The sequence below is a fragment of the Pteronotus mesoamericanus genome, unplaced genomic scaffold (genome assembly GCF_021234165.1).
Source record: "Pteronotus mesoamericanus isolate MK-2021 breed Mesoamerican mustached bat unplaced genomic scaffold, CSHL_Meso_final contig_835, whole genome shotgun sequence".
Classification (NCBI taxonomy): Eukaryota; Metazoa; Chordata; class Mammalia; order Chiroptera; family Mormoopidae; genus Pteronotus; species Pteronotus mesoamericanus.
The window spans coordinates 162,195-176,565 of NW_026555266.1; the positions used below are offsets into that span (position 1 = coordinate 162,195).

At 60.4% G+C, this 14,371-nt stretch overlaps 2 protein-coding genes across 2 annotated transcripts in view; one reads left to right on the forward strand and one right to left on the reverse strand.

The window, feature by feature from the left end:
* Positions 1-10,545, forward strand: part of SBNO2 (strawberry notch homolog 2) — a 49,341-nt gene extending 38,796 nt beyond the window's left edge. The window contains exons 12-32 of the mRNA XM_054585312.1: positions 550-668; positions 1,040-1,145; positions 1,577-1,730; positions 2,589-2,765; positions 3,259-3,356; positions 4,066-4,148; positions 4,539-4,730; positions 4,991-5,160; positions 5,633-5,764; positions 6,250-6,385; positions 6,506-6,618; positions 6,745-6,816; positions 6,897-7,005; positions 7,185-7,259; positions 7,345-7,488; positions 7,978-8,072; positions 8,149-8,241; positions 8,415-8,546; positions 8,776-8,852; positions 9,133-9,323; positions 9,410-10,545. Coding sequence (XP_054441287.1) covers positions 550-668; positions 1,040-1,145; positions 1,577-1,730; positions 2,589-2,765; positions 3,259-3,356; positions 4,066-4,148; positions 4,539-4,730; positions 4,991-5,160; positions 5,633-5,764; positions 6,250-6,385; positions 6,506-6,618; positions 6,745-6,816; positions 6,897-7,005; positions 7,185-7,259; positions 7,345-7,488; positions 7,978-8,072; positions 8,149-8,241; positions 8,415-8,546; positions 8,776-8,852; positions 9,133-9,323; positions 9,410-9,900 — 2,959 coding nt within the window. The 3' untranslated portion in view covers positions 9,901-10,545. The remainder of the gene's footprint in view (positions 1-549; positions 669-1,039; positions 1,146-1,576; positions 1,731-2,588; positions 2,766-3,258; positions 3,357-4,065; positions 4,149-4,538; positions 4,731-4,990; positions 5,161-5,632; positions 5,765-6,249; positions 6,386-6,505; positions 6,619-6,744; positions 6,817-6,896; positions 7,006-7,184; positions 7,260-7,344; positions 7,489-7,977; positions 8,073-8,148; positions 8,242-8,414; positions 8,547-8,775; positions 8,853-9,132; positions 9,324-9,409) is intronic.
* A 1,207-nt stretch (positions 10,546-11,752) lies between these two features.
* Positions 11,753-14,156, reverse strand: GPX4 (glutathione peroxidase 4). The gene is made up of 7 exons (XM_054585311.1): positions 14,023-14,156; positions 12,950-13,044; positions 12,730-12,874; positions 12,451-12,602; positions 12,315-12,339; positions 12,082-12,141; positions 11,753-12,006 (listed from the first exon to the last, which is right to left on the reverse strand). The coding sequence occupies exons 1-7, from the start codon at positions 14,104-14,106 to the stop codon at positions 11,974-11,976; spliced, it is 594 nt and encodes a 197-aa protein (XP_054441286.1). The 5' UTR covers positions 14,107-14,156; the 3' UTR covers positions 11,753-11,973.
* Positions 14,157-14,371: the final 215 nt, after the last annotated feature.

Consider the following 14,371-nt stretch of genomic DNA (forward strand, 5'->3'; position numbering starts at 1 on the left):
GTTACAGAAGCAAAACAAAGGCCCTTGGAACATGAGAGGAGAAAAGGCAAAAGTAACACAAGATGGGGGGAGGACAGGAAAGGCGCTGGCATGCTCCCAAAAGGGAGAGCGCATGCCTGTAACCTTTTCCCCTTTAAAATAGTAAGAACTTTCTATATCGTACCATTTGTTTCTTCAGTATCTTTTTTTTTTTAATGGGATAAGTGTAGATTTGTGAGAAGTCATAGAGAGAGACCCCAGCTCCCCATGGGAAGTCACATCCCACCTCTCTCATTCCAAGGCTCCTTTCTCTTCATGTTCATTGTTGCATGTCTGTATCAGTGTCATCTGTAAGGTCTTCACAAGGCCATCACGTACTACATTTCCTTCAGTAGTCATGTAGGGGCCCAGAGGTTGTTTCCCACTTGCCCTGGTGACCTTGCATACGCCCAGGTCCCCGCCCATAGTCAGACACCTCCCCCCACCAGCACCTTGCTGACCTCACCCTACCAGGAAGGGGTAGGCTCAGATGTCACCTTCCAGAACAGTCCTTAACCCATGCCTGCCAACGATCGTGTTTGATGAGTGCCACAAAGCTAAGAATGCCAGCTCCACCAAGATGGGCAAAGCCGTGCTGGACCTGCAGAACAAGCTGCCCCTGGCCAGGGTGGTGTACGCCAGTGCCACAGGTGAGGGGGGAGCTGCCAGGGACAGGGAAGAAGCCTGGTCACACACACAATTGTTGATTATCAATCACTGATTGCAGCCGTGGAGGGGTATCACAAGTGCCATGCATTCAGTGACCTCGCAGCCTGGCCCAAGGGTGGAGTTCACTCTCCCCAGGCCAGTAATAACTTCCACAGCTTCGTGGATGCCAACCCGTATCAGTGGCTTCCCTCTGCCAACTAGCTCCAGCTCCCTGGCTGTGGGTGCTTCCCTAGGACCTTCATTCAGGTCCTTGTGCCTGGTCCTCGGGTCATTTCCTATGCCATGTCCACAATCCTCCCCTAACCTTGCTGGTTGGAGGAGCTGATAGTAACTCTCACCCCTTCCCCTCCAGGTGCCTCTGAGCCTCGAAACATGATCTACATGAGCCGCCTGGGCATCTGGGGTGAGGGTACGCCCTTCCGGACCTTCGAGGAGTTTCTGCATGCCATTGAGAAAAGGTGAGTGTCCCTCCCTGCCTGTGACAGGTGGCTCTGGGACCACAAAGTCCCTGCTCGTCACATGCAGAGGACTGGTGTCAGTGTGCCCAGTCCGCATCCTGGCCCACAGTCCTCCAGCACCCAGATGGATCTTAAAACACAAATCCTGCCCTTTCTCTGTTCAGCCCTTTCTATTCTAGGGAAAAGAGCCCCTTCCTGTTTTTCCTGCATCCCCCTGCCCCTCTTCAGTGCAGGAAAATCAGGCAAATGGGAGCAAAGGGCCTTTGCACCTGCTGTCTGCATTCCCACTATGTGCTTGGCCCTTCCTTGTCCTTCAGGGCTCAGTTCTGGGTGTCAGCCCCTCCATGGAGCGACTCCATCACTCAGTAGGACCCAGCATGTGGTCAGGCAGGTCCCTGTCAGTGCTCAGGCATGCCTGTCTCCATCCACAGGGGCGTGGGCGCCATGGAGATCGTGGCCATGGACATGAAGGTCAGTGGCATGTACATTGCACGCCAGCTCAGCTTCAGTGGCGTCACCTTCCGAATTGAGGAGATCCCGCTGGACCCAACCTTCGAGCGTGTCTACAACCACGCAGCCCTGTTGGTGAGCAGTGTGGCCAGGGTAGTCTCTGACTACATAGACAGACTGCATATTTCCTCTTGAAATTATGCCCATCACCTTCGGCATCTGTCTTTAGAGACGCTACATGGATTTGTCAGGTTACAGAGAGGAGGAAGCAGCCAGCCCACCTGCAGAGGTCTTCGGCTGGGGCCCAGCAACTCATTTCTGTTCAAGGCGGGGATTCTTATGTGACTGTAGTGATGTGGGTCCCACCACCCTTCCCATATCATGAGCACTTTGTCCCTTGGCTTATGGCCTGGCCCTAATCTTCACCATCTCCTTCGTGTGTGGCGGGGTCCTGTGTTCTCACCGTCAGTTCACACCCACACAATACAAACCCTGAGCATCGGCTCTGCCCGTGCTGTACCCTCACCTCAAACCAAGACGGGGTCTTCTCCTCAGCACGCCTGACAGCAGGACTAGGTCACCCTCCGTGGGGGTCCGCCCTGGCCGCTGCCGGGTGCTGAGCGGCATTGCTGGCTCCTGCCCACTCAATGCCAGGAATCCCAGTTCCCAGTCATGGCCACAGATGTCCCAGACATGGTCCAGTGTCCCCTGGGAGCAAGATCATCCTGGGTGAGAGTCCTTGGTCTAAAGTGACAACAGTCAAGTGACTGATAGGAGTCATTGCAGACGCCTCTTCCCCTTTCTGAACTCATGGCCCACACGTCGCATCACACATTTTGGTTTTTTAATGTTTCTGGCTGCTCTGGTATTGGCAGAGCTTCCTTGTTGCTCTGTGTACGACCCACCCCCACCCCCAGTCCCACATTCCAGCAGGGCGAGGGTGGGGGCCAGCTGGGCAGTAGCGAGTTCGGCCTCGGTGGCATGTCGTTGCAGTGGGCCGAGGCCCTGGGCGTATTCCAGCAGGCAGCCGACTGGATTGGCCTGGAGTCCCGCAAGTCCCTGTGGGGTCAGTTCTGGTCAGCCCACCAGCGCTTTTTCAAGTACCTGTGCATCGCTGCCAAGGTGCGCCGGCTCGTGGAGCTGGCCCGGGAGGAGTTGGCCAAAGACAAGGTGAGCTGGCAGCAGCGGTGGCCAGGCCTCTCCCCTGCATGCGTGTGTGAGGGGCGAGTGGGTGGATCTGGCACCGGTGCCCTCACAGTCGCAAACAAGCCCAAGTGTAGCTGGGCTAAGTCCAGGAGGACAAGGGTGGGGACAGTGAACTGAGGTCCACAAGGTTCTGGTCCTGCCTGACCCCAGCTCCCTGCAGCAGGAGGTAAGTGTGGCCTTGCCCTGGGCTCTCCATGTCTAGGGCTGACGGGTCCCCAGAAGGAACAGACAGTAGTGAGGGGGTCTGGAGAGCTGAGGCCGGAGGGCAGGTGCCACGCAGAGTTCCCTGGTGGGTCTGGTTGTGTGGGGGCCTGGCAACCAGCTGGGACCCAAGGGGAGGAAGGAGGGAGAAACTGAGGCAAACTGGGTTTCTGGCTTCAGGGGCTTTACTCTGGGGCCTGCTCCAGAGCTGTTGAGGGGGTTCCAAGCAGGCTCACTCCCACCTCACCTCCCACAGTGCGTGGTTATTGGGCTGCAGTCCACAGGCGAGGCACGGACTCGGGAGGTGCTGGACGAGAAGGATGGGCAGCTTGACTGCTTCGTCTCAGCTGCCGAGTGAGTGCTGCACGTGGGGGTGGGCAGGGTGGCCACTCCAGAGACCCCCTCACCCTGTGGCTCACTGACCCCCGCCCCCCAGTAGTAACCTGTTGCTTGGTCCTGCCCCATGGCTTCACCCATGGGAGGCTGGGACACATTTGCTGAGCATCATCCTCTGAGACCTCAGGCCCAGGTTTGTTTTAAAGCTGCAAAGGTGAACTGTGGTAGCTTAGGGATCAGAGGGTCAGTGGAGTGTCCCAAAATTTCAGAACAAGGCTTCTAGGAGCCCATCTCACGTGGGGATGGTGCTGTTTTAAGGAAGACTCCTCAAAATTGAGGGACTGGTCTTCAGGGTCCCCAAAGCCCCAAGCCTCTTCCCAGTCCATAGTGAGCAAGGGTTCTAGCATGACAACTCCTCACTCTGGCTCATCCCCTACAGCCCAACATTGCCTGCCTTCTCCAGGAAGCCCCCAGGCCCACGCACCCACCCTGCCTACCCTGATCTTGAGAGTCACCAAATGTGTCCACTCCCCTGTCTCTCAGAGTTGATTGGCTCCACTCAGAGCCCGGCCCACACCCAGCCCCTCACAGCAAAACCGCCCCCTTGAGGCTCTGCCCCACTGTCCTCCAGGCCTTACTGCATACAGGTTGACGCCCCCCTCCAGGTCTCCTGGCGGACAGCACGCTCGTCCTCACAGTAAGAATAAACCCTGCTTCTCACTCTCAGGGGCGTCTTTCTGTCACTAATTCAGAAGCACTTTCCTTCAACTAAAAGAAAGCGAGACAGAGGAGCAGGCAGTAAGAGAAAACGTAAGTGCCCGTCCTGCCCGCACTTGTGGCTTGTGACCCTCCTGGGGCTCCCTCCCGTCCTCTCCTGCTGCCTCTCAGCCCCTCCTTCCTGAGCCTCATCCCAGGCCAGCCAGTCACTCCTGCTGCTCCCTCTGCTGCGGGGGGTGCCCCTTTCCCACCGTCCACCTGCAAAGGGGGCTGGAGAAGTGTGCAACCACATACCACCTGCAGGGAGGGCATGGGGGCAACAGGCATAGAGCGCCCTGACGACAGTTTCCCGAGAGAACTGGTGCGGGCAGCCCCAGCCGCAGTGCCCGCTTGTGAGTTGCCTTGAGCTGCGCCCCCAGTCAGACCCACATAGGACAGAGGAGCAGGGCTGGGCCGAGGTGACCCCTGGCTCCTCCCCTTCAGGACGGCCTAGAGGCCGAGGGGCCAAGGTGTCCAGGCCAGTGTATGACATAGCAGGCGTGATCCGAATCAGTGATGACAGCAGCACCGAGTCAGATGCCGGCCTGGATAGCGACTTCCACTCCTCCCCGGAATCCCTGGCAGACGATGATGTGGTCATCGTGGATGCTGTGGGGCTCCCAGCTGACAGCCGCGGTGAGGACTGTGACCCAGGATCTCCCCTCTTTACAGCAGAGGGGAGGTCAGCGCCCCATGGCCGGTCAGCAGCAGAGCTGGGTTTACACAGGCAGCCTGGGGTTAGGGAGACTGCCCTGGCCCCTATACTTTCCCTGCACCTGGCTATCCCTGAATCTAGAGGGGACCCCCTTATCCTTGAGGACCCAAGGCTGAGTTCTGTGTGTGGGGTTTTGGTCAAGTCACCTGGCTGGTCCCCCCCTGACCGTGCGGCCCCACAGGCCCCCTGTGCCCCCCACAGCGGGACCCCCATGGACCTGGCATCCTGGAGCGGGTGGAGCGGCTGAAGCAGGACCTGCTGGCCAAGGTGCAGGTGCTGGGCCGGGAGCTGCCAGTCAACACTCTGGATGAGCTCATCGACCAGCTGGGGGGCCCTGAACAGGTGGCAGAGGTGAGCTCCAGAAAGAGCCCACTAGGACTCAGACTCCGGTGCCCCCTGGTGGCCAACCCAAGTCCCTGCTGGCACTGTGAGGTGGGGGGCCAACTGCAGGGTCCAGCGTCCAGTAGGGGCAAGTATGCCCACCTCCCACCACACCCCATATGCCCCAGGGCCTGTGGGTTCTGGGTGCGGTCTCAGGGCCCACACTGAACCTCCATCTCCCCCACTTTTCTCTGCCTGTCCTCTCTTCCAACCCACACTATACCCTTTCTTGGGATGTCCCTCTGGTGCCACCTCAGATCTTCTGTGGCCCCATGTGGCTGGTCCCAGGGTAGAGGTCATGTTCTGCCCAGGGCGTACAGCCCTCTCCTCACCCAAGGCAGAGGCTGGGCGGAGGGAGATGGGGAAACTGAGGCACACGGGGACCAGCTCCTGCACAGCCACACAGGCTGACAGCTTGTCCCTTGCCCCTGCCCTGCCACAGATGACTGGTAGGAAGGGCCGCGTGGTGTCCAGGTCGGACGGGACTGTAGTCTTCGAGTCTCGGGCGGAGCCGGGCCTCTCCATCGACCACGTGAACCTCAGGGAGAAGGAGCGCTTCATGAGAGGGGAAAAGGTGGGGGACGTGGAGGCAGGGCACCCCTGTGTGCCCGTGCACCTGGGCGGGGAGGAAGAGCTTGTGAGGGTCTGCTGGCCAGGGGAGGTGCAGGGGTCCTGAGTCACAGAGGGCTGGCTGTGGACCTCTGACCACTCCAGCCGGGTTGTGGCTGTGTGCATATGAGTGTGCTTTGTTTGGGTGTATGTGCCCAAGTGGGGGGACTCAGGCATCCCTAGCTGCCCTACCTTTACCCCCAGTGGAAGCTGCCCAAGGAAACAGCAGGGAAGCGGGCAGTGGTGGGGCGGCCACTCCATCCAGAGGTGACCTGGGGATGGTCTACATTTTATTCTAAGCCCACATGACCCCCTGCCATGGAGTGCATCTCGATTTGCTGTGTGGGTCACCTTAAACATATCAGGGTGACCCAGGGCATATGAGGTACTTGGGCAATGAAGAGCAGGCTGCCACCGCTCTACCAACCTGACCTGTCCACGTCCCTCTAGCTTGTGGCCATCATCTCAGAGGCTTCCAGCTCTGGTGTCTCTCTCCAAGCCGATCGTCGGGTACAGAACCAGCGGCGCCGGGTCCACATGACACTTGAGCTGCCGTGGAGTGCCGATCGCGCCATCCAACAGTTTGGTAAGCCCTGCCCCTCCCCAGGACACCTTACCCCAGGATACCCAGGCCTTGCCCCACACCTGCCCTCACCTTGGCCCCACCCCTTTGGGGGCGGTCCCTGAGAGCCCCTTCTGTCTCTAGGCCGGACCCATCGGTCCAACCAGGTCTCTGCGCCAGAATACATCTTCCTTATCTCCGAGTTGGCTGGAGAGCGCAGGTTTGCCTCCATTGTCGCCAAGCGACTAGAGAGCCTGGTGAGTGGTTGGGTTGGGCCAGAGTGAGATAGCGGGGGTTGGTCATGGGGGCTGTTGTGGGGCTACCTGAGGAGGAGAATGGGGAAGAGTGCGGGCAATGTGCAAAGGCTTCCCCCTCCCTGACAGGGTGCTCTGACACACGGGGACCGCAGAGCCACTGAGTCTCGAGACCTGAGCAAGTACAACTTTGAGAACAAGGTACCAGGGAGGTTGGAGGTTCTGGAGAGGAGGGGTCCCAGGTGCCTGGACCCAGCTTCTGACTTGGCCTTTCTGCTCAGTATGGCGCGCGGGCCCTCAGCTCCGTCCTCACTACTATCCTGAGCCAGACAGAGAACAAGGTGCCTCTGCCACAGGGCTACCCAGGAGGGGACGCCGCTTTCTTCCGGGGTGAGCTGGCGGTGTGGCACATGGGGGTCTCCCTGGGGGACCAGTTTGGGGCACTGGGATTGGTAGACTGGATTTGTGTCTAAAGATCCCTCCAACAACCACCTAAGGGACACTGGTGGCGGAGGGACCAGGGGCAGGCTGGGGTAAGGGGAACATGCAAAAGTCCTCTCTTCCTACAGATATGAAGCAGGGCCTGCTCTCAGTTGGCATCGGTGGGCGGGAGTCCAGGTCTGGCTGCCTGGATGTGGAGAAGGGTGAGTCCCCCTTACCTTCCAGGTGGGCTGGGTGAGGAGTGGGCGGGCAGGGCTGACTCAGCCTGAGACCCTCCTGCCCCCACAGACTGCTCTATCACCAAGTTCCTCAACCGAATCCTGGGACTGGAGGTGCACAAGCAAAACGCGCTGTTCCAGTACTTCTCTGACACCTTTGACCACCTCATCGAGGTGGACAAGAAGGAGGGCAAATACGACATGGGCATCCTGGGTGAGTGCCACCAAGGGAGAAGGAGGGACCTAAAGGAACCGACAGCCAGCACCCCACACACCGGTTCCTCACCAAGCACACCAAGGGCTGAGGGGCCTCTTACCAATAAAGCTTTATTCATAAAATCTGCAGAGGGTGTAAACCCCTACCGAACTGTCCCCAGGACAGCCGTGCAGAGAGGGACCCCAAGAGGCACGCTGTCTGTGGTCACACCTGGTGTGAGTGGCCTGCACATTGTGGTTGGGACCCCACAATGTCCAGGCCACCAAGCTGGAGGGGCTCCTCGCAATCCAGGGTGCTGGGCAAGGTCTGGACAAGGCTGGCTATGCTGGGGGAACCTCCCCCTCTATGGCACACCTGAAAACTTGGGATTGACACCCCCCCAAAGCTCAGAAACTGGAGCCAGCTGAGCAGGACTGGGCCTCACTCAAGCGAGGAGTGCTCTATGGCCCCTAGGTGGGACCCTGCTCACCCTGGTGTCCTCCCTAGACCTGGCTCCAGGCATCGAGGAGATCTACGAAGAGAGCCAGCAGGTATTCCTGGCCCCCGGACACCCGCAGGATGGGCAGGTGGTCTTATACAAGGTGAGAGGACAATGGCCTGCCCTGACCCCTGCCCCAAGCACCTGCCCCTGCCCCTAATGCCTGAATGCTGTGGCAGATCACTGTGGACCGTGGCCTGAAGTGGGAGGAGGCATACACCAGGTCACTGGAGCTGACAGGCCCCTACGATGGCTTCTACCTCTCCTACAAGGTGGGCAGTCCTGGGGGCAGGCTTGGGGAAGGGAGAACAGTGCTGGAAGGGTAGAAGAGTGGAGGGTAGAGGTCCAGCTGCCAGCCTCACGCCCTCCCCAGCACAACTGCATTGGGGACCCCCATCTGGGACATGTGGCTACCTGCCCCAGCCTCACAAGACCCCCTGCTTAGGCTCGTGGCAACAAGCCGAGCTGCCTCTTGGCCGAGCAGAACCACAACAAGCTCTTCACTGTGTACAAGCCCAACATCGGCCGGCAGAGCCAGCTGGAGACCTTCGACAGCCTGTGCCGGAAGTTCCACCGGGTAGGGGCAGGGGCAGGGGAGGAGACGGGCAGGGAGGCCCCAGGATGCCCATGTCCCCAGGTTTATATATCCCTATTATTCTGGGTGCCCCTGCTGTGACCCTTCCTGACAGGACTTCCAGGAGAGGTTGCCAGGTGTGAGATGAGGCAGCCGGGGGCACTCTGAGTCTCTGCACCAGAAGTATGAATGGGCCTTTCCTTCAGGGTCTCACATGACTGTGTGTCCCTAGGTGATGGCAGAGGAGGCCAGGGAGCCCTGGGAGAGTAACTACACCTGGTCGCTGAAGCGCTGCAGCCACACTTCATGGTGAGGACTAGGGTTGGACTGGATTGGGGGAGCACACTGCATTGGACAGTCTTGCCCCATTTTCTCTGGGCAGCTCTACTAGGGATGGTCCGCACATGATACACAGGGCAAGGGGCACTTTGGGCATCTGGGGCATCCCAGAACCCCCAGGAGATGGCACTTAAAGAGACAAGGGGTGCTAGAATTGGGGAGGAACCTGCGGGCTGGAGGAGTAGACTGCTGGGATGTTGGGGGTAGGTGCATGGGACACTGTGTCTGAGCCCCCTTGCCTGCCACGCAGGAACCGGCAATGCCGGCTGGTGCAGGAGGGCAAGGAGTGCGTGCAGGGCCTGAGGCTGCGGCACCACTACATGCTGTGCGGGGCACTGTTGCGTGTGTGGGGCCGCATTGCCGCTGTCATGGCTGATGTTACCAGCAGCAGCTACCTGCAGATCGTTCGCCTTAAAACCAAGGACAAGAAGAAGCAAGTTGGTGAGCGTGCCAGCAGGAAGAGGGTGTGAGGGTTGGTGGGTGCTGCACCAGAGGCCTTAACCCACCATCCTCTGCGTGCCCTGCAGGCATCAAGATCCCTGAGAGCTGCATGCCCCGCGTGCTACAGGAGCTGCAAAGCATGGATGCGGATGTGAAGCGCAAGAATGCGCAAGGCCAGGGCTTCCCAGTGCCACCGCCATCAGCCCTGCGCCCACTCCCGCTGTCCTGCGGCCCCAGTGAGGTCCTGGACCTCACGTACAGCCCACCCGCCCAGGCCTTCCCACGGCCCTCCTCCTTCGCCTTTCCACTGCCCCCAGACCCCGCTCCCACCCCCAGCGGGCTGCTGCTGGGCTCCCCCAGTGCCCCAGCTGACCCTGCGGCTCTCATGCACCAGGGCTGCAACATCAACTTCAAGGAGGTGCTAGAGGACATGATGCGTTCCTTCAATGCTGTGCCGCCCCCGGAGCCCCCTGGGGCGCTGGGTGGCGGTGCAGGGATGGTGGGTGTGCCAGGGGGTGGTGGGGGCCCTGAGCGGCAGAGTGTCATCCAGTTCAGCCCCCCTTTCCCCAACTCCTAGGTCTAGGCTCCAGTGCACAGCCAGGTGTTCTCCCAGGACAAAACTTATTTATCTGTAATATGCCACAGATATGGTCTTGTACCAAAGTGGGTGGTGAGCAGGGCAGGTCCCCCTGCCAACTACTGAGAGGACGGGGCAGGGGGGGTGCTAGCGCGTCCCTCATCCAGCCATTCAAGGCCTCCACTGCAGTGCCTTCCCTGGCCGGTGCCTGGGCAGACCCTTCAAGATGCTGCCACCCTGCCCGGTTGAACAGCAAGTGTGTATGTCCGGGCAGGGCCTAGGGGTGAAGGGTGCCCCTTGCCTCTTCAATCCTGCCCTCCAGGCCTGGGTGGGGCTCCCCTCCCCAGCTTACCCCATCAGGCCTGGAAAGACCAGAACCCCTGAAATACACAAAACTGGGTGGCCCCAAGAGCTGGAAACTCAGGAAACCCCCGGTTCGGTTCTCAGGGCCTTCGTCTCTGGGAGGCTATGTGGGGCAGACCCCCCATTAATATATGCAATTCCCCCCTACCTGCTCTTTGCTCCCTAAATTATTGCCCAAGTGCCTCTTCCAGGACCCAGAATCTGCCTGTGGAACTGGAGGGGTGGGCGGTCCCTGGTTTCTATGTGTATTTATAATTCAAGTGTATATATGTAAAAAGATCTTTTTTTAAATATATGTGTCTTTTCACTACTTCCCAGGCTGTCTGCTCCTCTGGACTGCAGGGGCAGTGAGGAGGGAGGGTGGGGGTACTATTACATGTCCCCTCCACAAGGGGCATTTAGGGGATGCGTGGCCAGTGGGGGATGTGGGAGTGTGTGAAACTGGCCCACTCTCTGCCCAGACACCTATCCCTAGGCCATTGCTTTTGGTCACAAGGACTCAACCCACTCACTGGCCCTGTGGATGACAAGCCCGGATGGGAGAAATAGGTCCACCAGGTAGAGGACTTGTCTACTGTGTAGTCCCAGTACCAGCACAGCAGGTCAGCTGACTGTCTTCTGCCCCCCAGAGACACAAACCCAGCTGGGACCCTTGCGGTGAGACCAGTTCCTTAAATGTTTCCGTGCCCGCCGCCCACCCCCTCCCCCGCCGCCATGTGTAGGACTTTGGCCTGTTTCCTCCCAAGACTTCCTCAGGGGGTACTGGGGTACTGGTCCCAGCAGGTGGGGCAGCTCAGGGATGGGAAGGCCCAAGAGCTGGGTCTGGTATGGAAGGCAGGAGTGGACGCCAAGTCCCTCCTGGGAGCTGTGGGAAGCACACCAGGCCTCTGACCCAGAGGCAGAGGGCTGTCTCCTATCAGAAAGCTGCATAAGCAGGAGCTACCTCCCTCTGCAGATCCCCACCCTTTGCTGCTGGCTTTCCCTGGGGGTACTAGATGGGGGGGGGGCGCCTACTCTCCAGCTATGCCACTCCCCACCCACTGGCCTCAAGCTATTCCCTACTTCTAGGGAGGACTGTAAACAACTTGTTTACAAGTGAGGACCATGAGGAGGCTTGGGTGCCCTGGCTCAGCGTCCACACAATGAAGCCAGTCTGTTGAGCAGGCCCTGCCCAGCATGGCTCTGTGCCAGGAGCAGCTTAGTGGATGATTGACCCCAGGTGCCTGGCTCCCCTGACCCTCCCACCTCTTTCCACTGGGGAAGACCACCACCCTGGGCAGGCTCCAAACAGCTGCCTGTGGTCAGGTTAAGGCCCTGGGCCAGGAATAGCACCAGCTAGGAGAAATGAGCACCTCCAGGATCAGCTCTGCCAGTGCCCAAGAGGTGGGGCTGCCAAGATTAGAAGCGGGGCTGCAGAGTGGGTGCAGCCCTCTGAACCCTAAGGGAACTCCACCCCATAACCCCCCAGGGAAGCAGAATCACCCAGCAGGCCAATTTGTATGTTTTATTCCCACAAGACAGCCAGGGGGTGGGGATGCCGAGCTACGAGCCAGACCGGGCCGAGGGCCTTCCTCCGGCAGGGGTGCACGCCAGGTTCTCAGGTCTGCCCCACCAGCAGGCTGGTTTTTAGACAGACTGTCATGGGTGCCGGGTGGAAGGCTCCGAGGGGCACGGGTGGTGGGCTCGGATGGGGAGTACACACTTGTGGAGCTACAGGTAGCAGGGCAGGTCCTTCTCTATGACCTGCAGGGGAAGCAGGGTCAGGAACACCTCTTTCCGTGGCCCCACTCCCAGCAGGCTCCCTGGAAAGGCACCTACCAGGGGCTCTTCCATGGGACCATATCGCTTTACCACGCAACCGTTCTTGTCAATGAGGAACTGCCGGGACAGGCAGCGTTAGCATGAGGCCCCTACAAGGGGGCTGGGGGCAAGCAAGCAGCCTCCACTTGCTGCCCCATTAGGACCAGGCCTACGGCCTTTTAGGGTGGGGGGCACCGAGCTGGCCTAGGACACAGTCCTGTCCTGCTCTGCCCCCCAAAGCCCTTCCTTACCTTGGTGAAGTTCCATTTGATGGCACTACAAAAAAAGCAACAAGTCGTGAGGAATCCCATGGCAACTGCAGCACCACCATACAGCCCCTGGAGAGGCATCCTGCCCTGCCCTCCCCCCATCCCCTGCCCCACTCACTTTCCCAGGATGCCCCTTCCCTTAGGCTGGACTTTCATCCACTTCCACAGCGGGTGGGCATCATCCCCATTCACACAGATCTTGCTATACATATCGAATTTGACATTATAGCCGGCGGCGAACTCCTTGATTTCTGCATTAGTCCCTGGTTCCTGTGGCAAGCAGGGGTGCTTGGGTGAGTAAGAAGAAATGTGTACCCCATTTTGGTCCTCACCTCCACAGACTCGGACCCTCTCCCCAGGTCCACACACAGGACACCCAGGGACACAAGGCACGCACCTGCCTCCCAAACTGGTTGCAAGGGAAAGCCAGGATGCGTAAACCGCACTCAGCATATCGGGCGTGCAGGTCGACGAGCTGAGTGTAGTTTACGTCTGTTTTGCCTCATTGCGAGGCCACATTGGTGACGATGCACACGAAGCCCCTGGAGATGGAATGAGATCGTCAGAGCCGCTGACCTTCCTACTGTCTTCCCCCAACCAGGTTGGCAGGTACCCACCGGTACTTGTCCAGGTTAACCATGTGCCCGTCGATGTCCTTGGCTGAGAACTCGTGCATGGACTGAGCACAGCGCCAGTCGTCCCGGGATGCGCACTGCAAGGCAAGGGTGCACTGAGCGACTGGTAGACCTCGGGGTGTAGATACCCCAGCCCACTCGTTCAGCCCGCGGTCCCCACAGGAAGAGGAGATCCCTGGCGGAAAAGAAAGGGCCCTAGGACAAGTATAAAGTGAGGGCTCCTCCTCCTCAAAGGTGCACGCACCCTGTGCGGCTGGGCGAGTTTAATCGCAGACACCGAGGCCCAGGGAGGGTTGGGGATCCCGCCAGGCGCCTCAGCGGGCGAGGGGCACCACTGGCGGGTGTAGGGGCCCCGCGCGCACCGGATCCTGACACTGGACACAACAGCCATTCTCCCAGGCCGCGGGCTGTGCCTGTCCCAGGCATTGAGGACAGGGTTCCTTCCGCCGGGGGCGCACCCTCCTGCGCCCGTTTGCCCGTGCCTTCCGCCGCCCAGGGACTCGGCGGCGCCGGCGCCGCCTGCCCGGCAACCGGCGCCGCTGTCTGCAGCGACCGGGGGAGCAGGCGGCTGCACGGCCCATGCCAACCCTTCTCCAGATGCGCTTGAGCCCACCAAGTGCCGCGCCCGGGGAACAAAGGGCCGGTAACCAGGGTTCCCGGCCGCCCATCTGTGACGCCACTGCGCAGTGTCCCGGGCCGTACAGGGCGGGGGACGGGAGGGGGATTAACCAACCCAAGGGGCGCCCCCACTCTGAGGGCCCCAGCCTGGGCGCCAGTAACCGAGGGCCTCCCAGCTCCCCAGGCGCAGCTGCCTCCGCGCTACCCGAGGGTCTCAACCACTTAGCCCTGCCCGCTGATCCCCAGACACCGCCCCAGGCCAGGACGCCGCCCGTAACTCGGCCCTGGCGCTTAGCCAAGGCCCCGACAGCCGCCCCGCGTGCGCTCCGTACGGCACCCTCCCACCCAAGGTCACCATGAATGGCCCCTGGCGTCGCGGTGGAGGCCGCGCGTCCGCCCCAACGGCCCGCCGACCCGGCAGCCAGCGCCGCGCTCACCATTGTGCTGGCCAGGCCTGGCACTGCCAAAGCCCCGCAAAGAAGCGCTGGCTTCAGCAGGCGGCACAGGCGGCTTAAGTTCATCGCAGCGGAGGGGGTGCCTGAAAAGCAGCGGCTCCACCCCACGCCGAGCCAACCAATGGACGCGGGGCGGCGCGCCTCGCCTCCCCGCCCTCGGCCCCGCCCATAAGCGTTCTCATTGGCCGGCCGCCCGGGCGCTGTTACGCGTCACAGAGATAGCCAATGGGGGGCCGGAATGCGAGGCTTGCGTGGGTGGGGTCGCGGGCTGCGGTTTTGTTGTTGTCTGTGACTGCGCCTGCTCGCTGGCGGGTGGGCGGCCGCGTGTTCG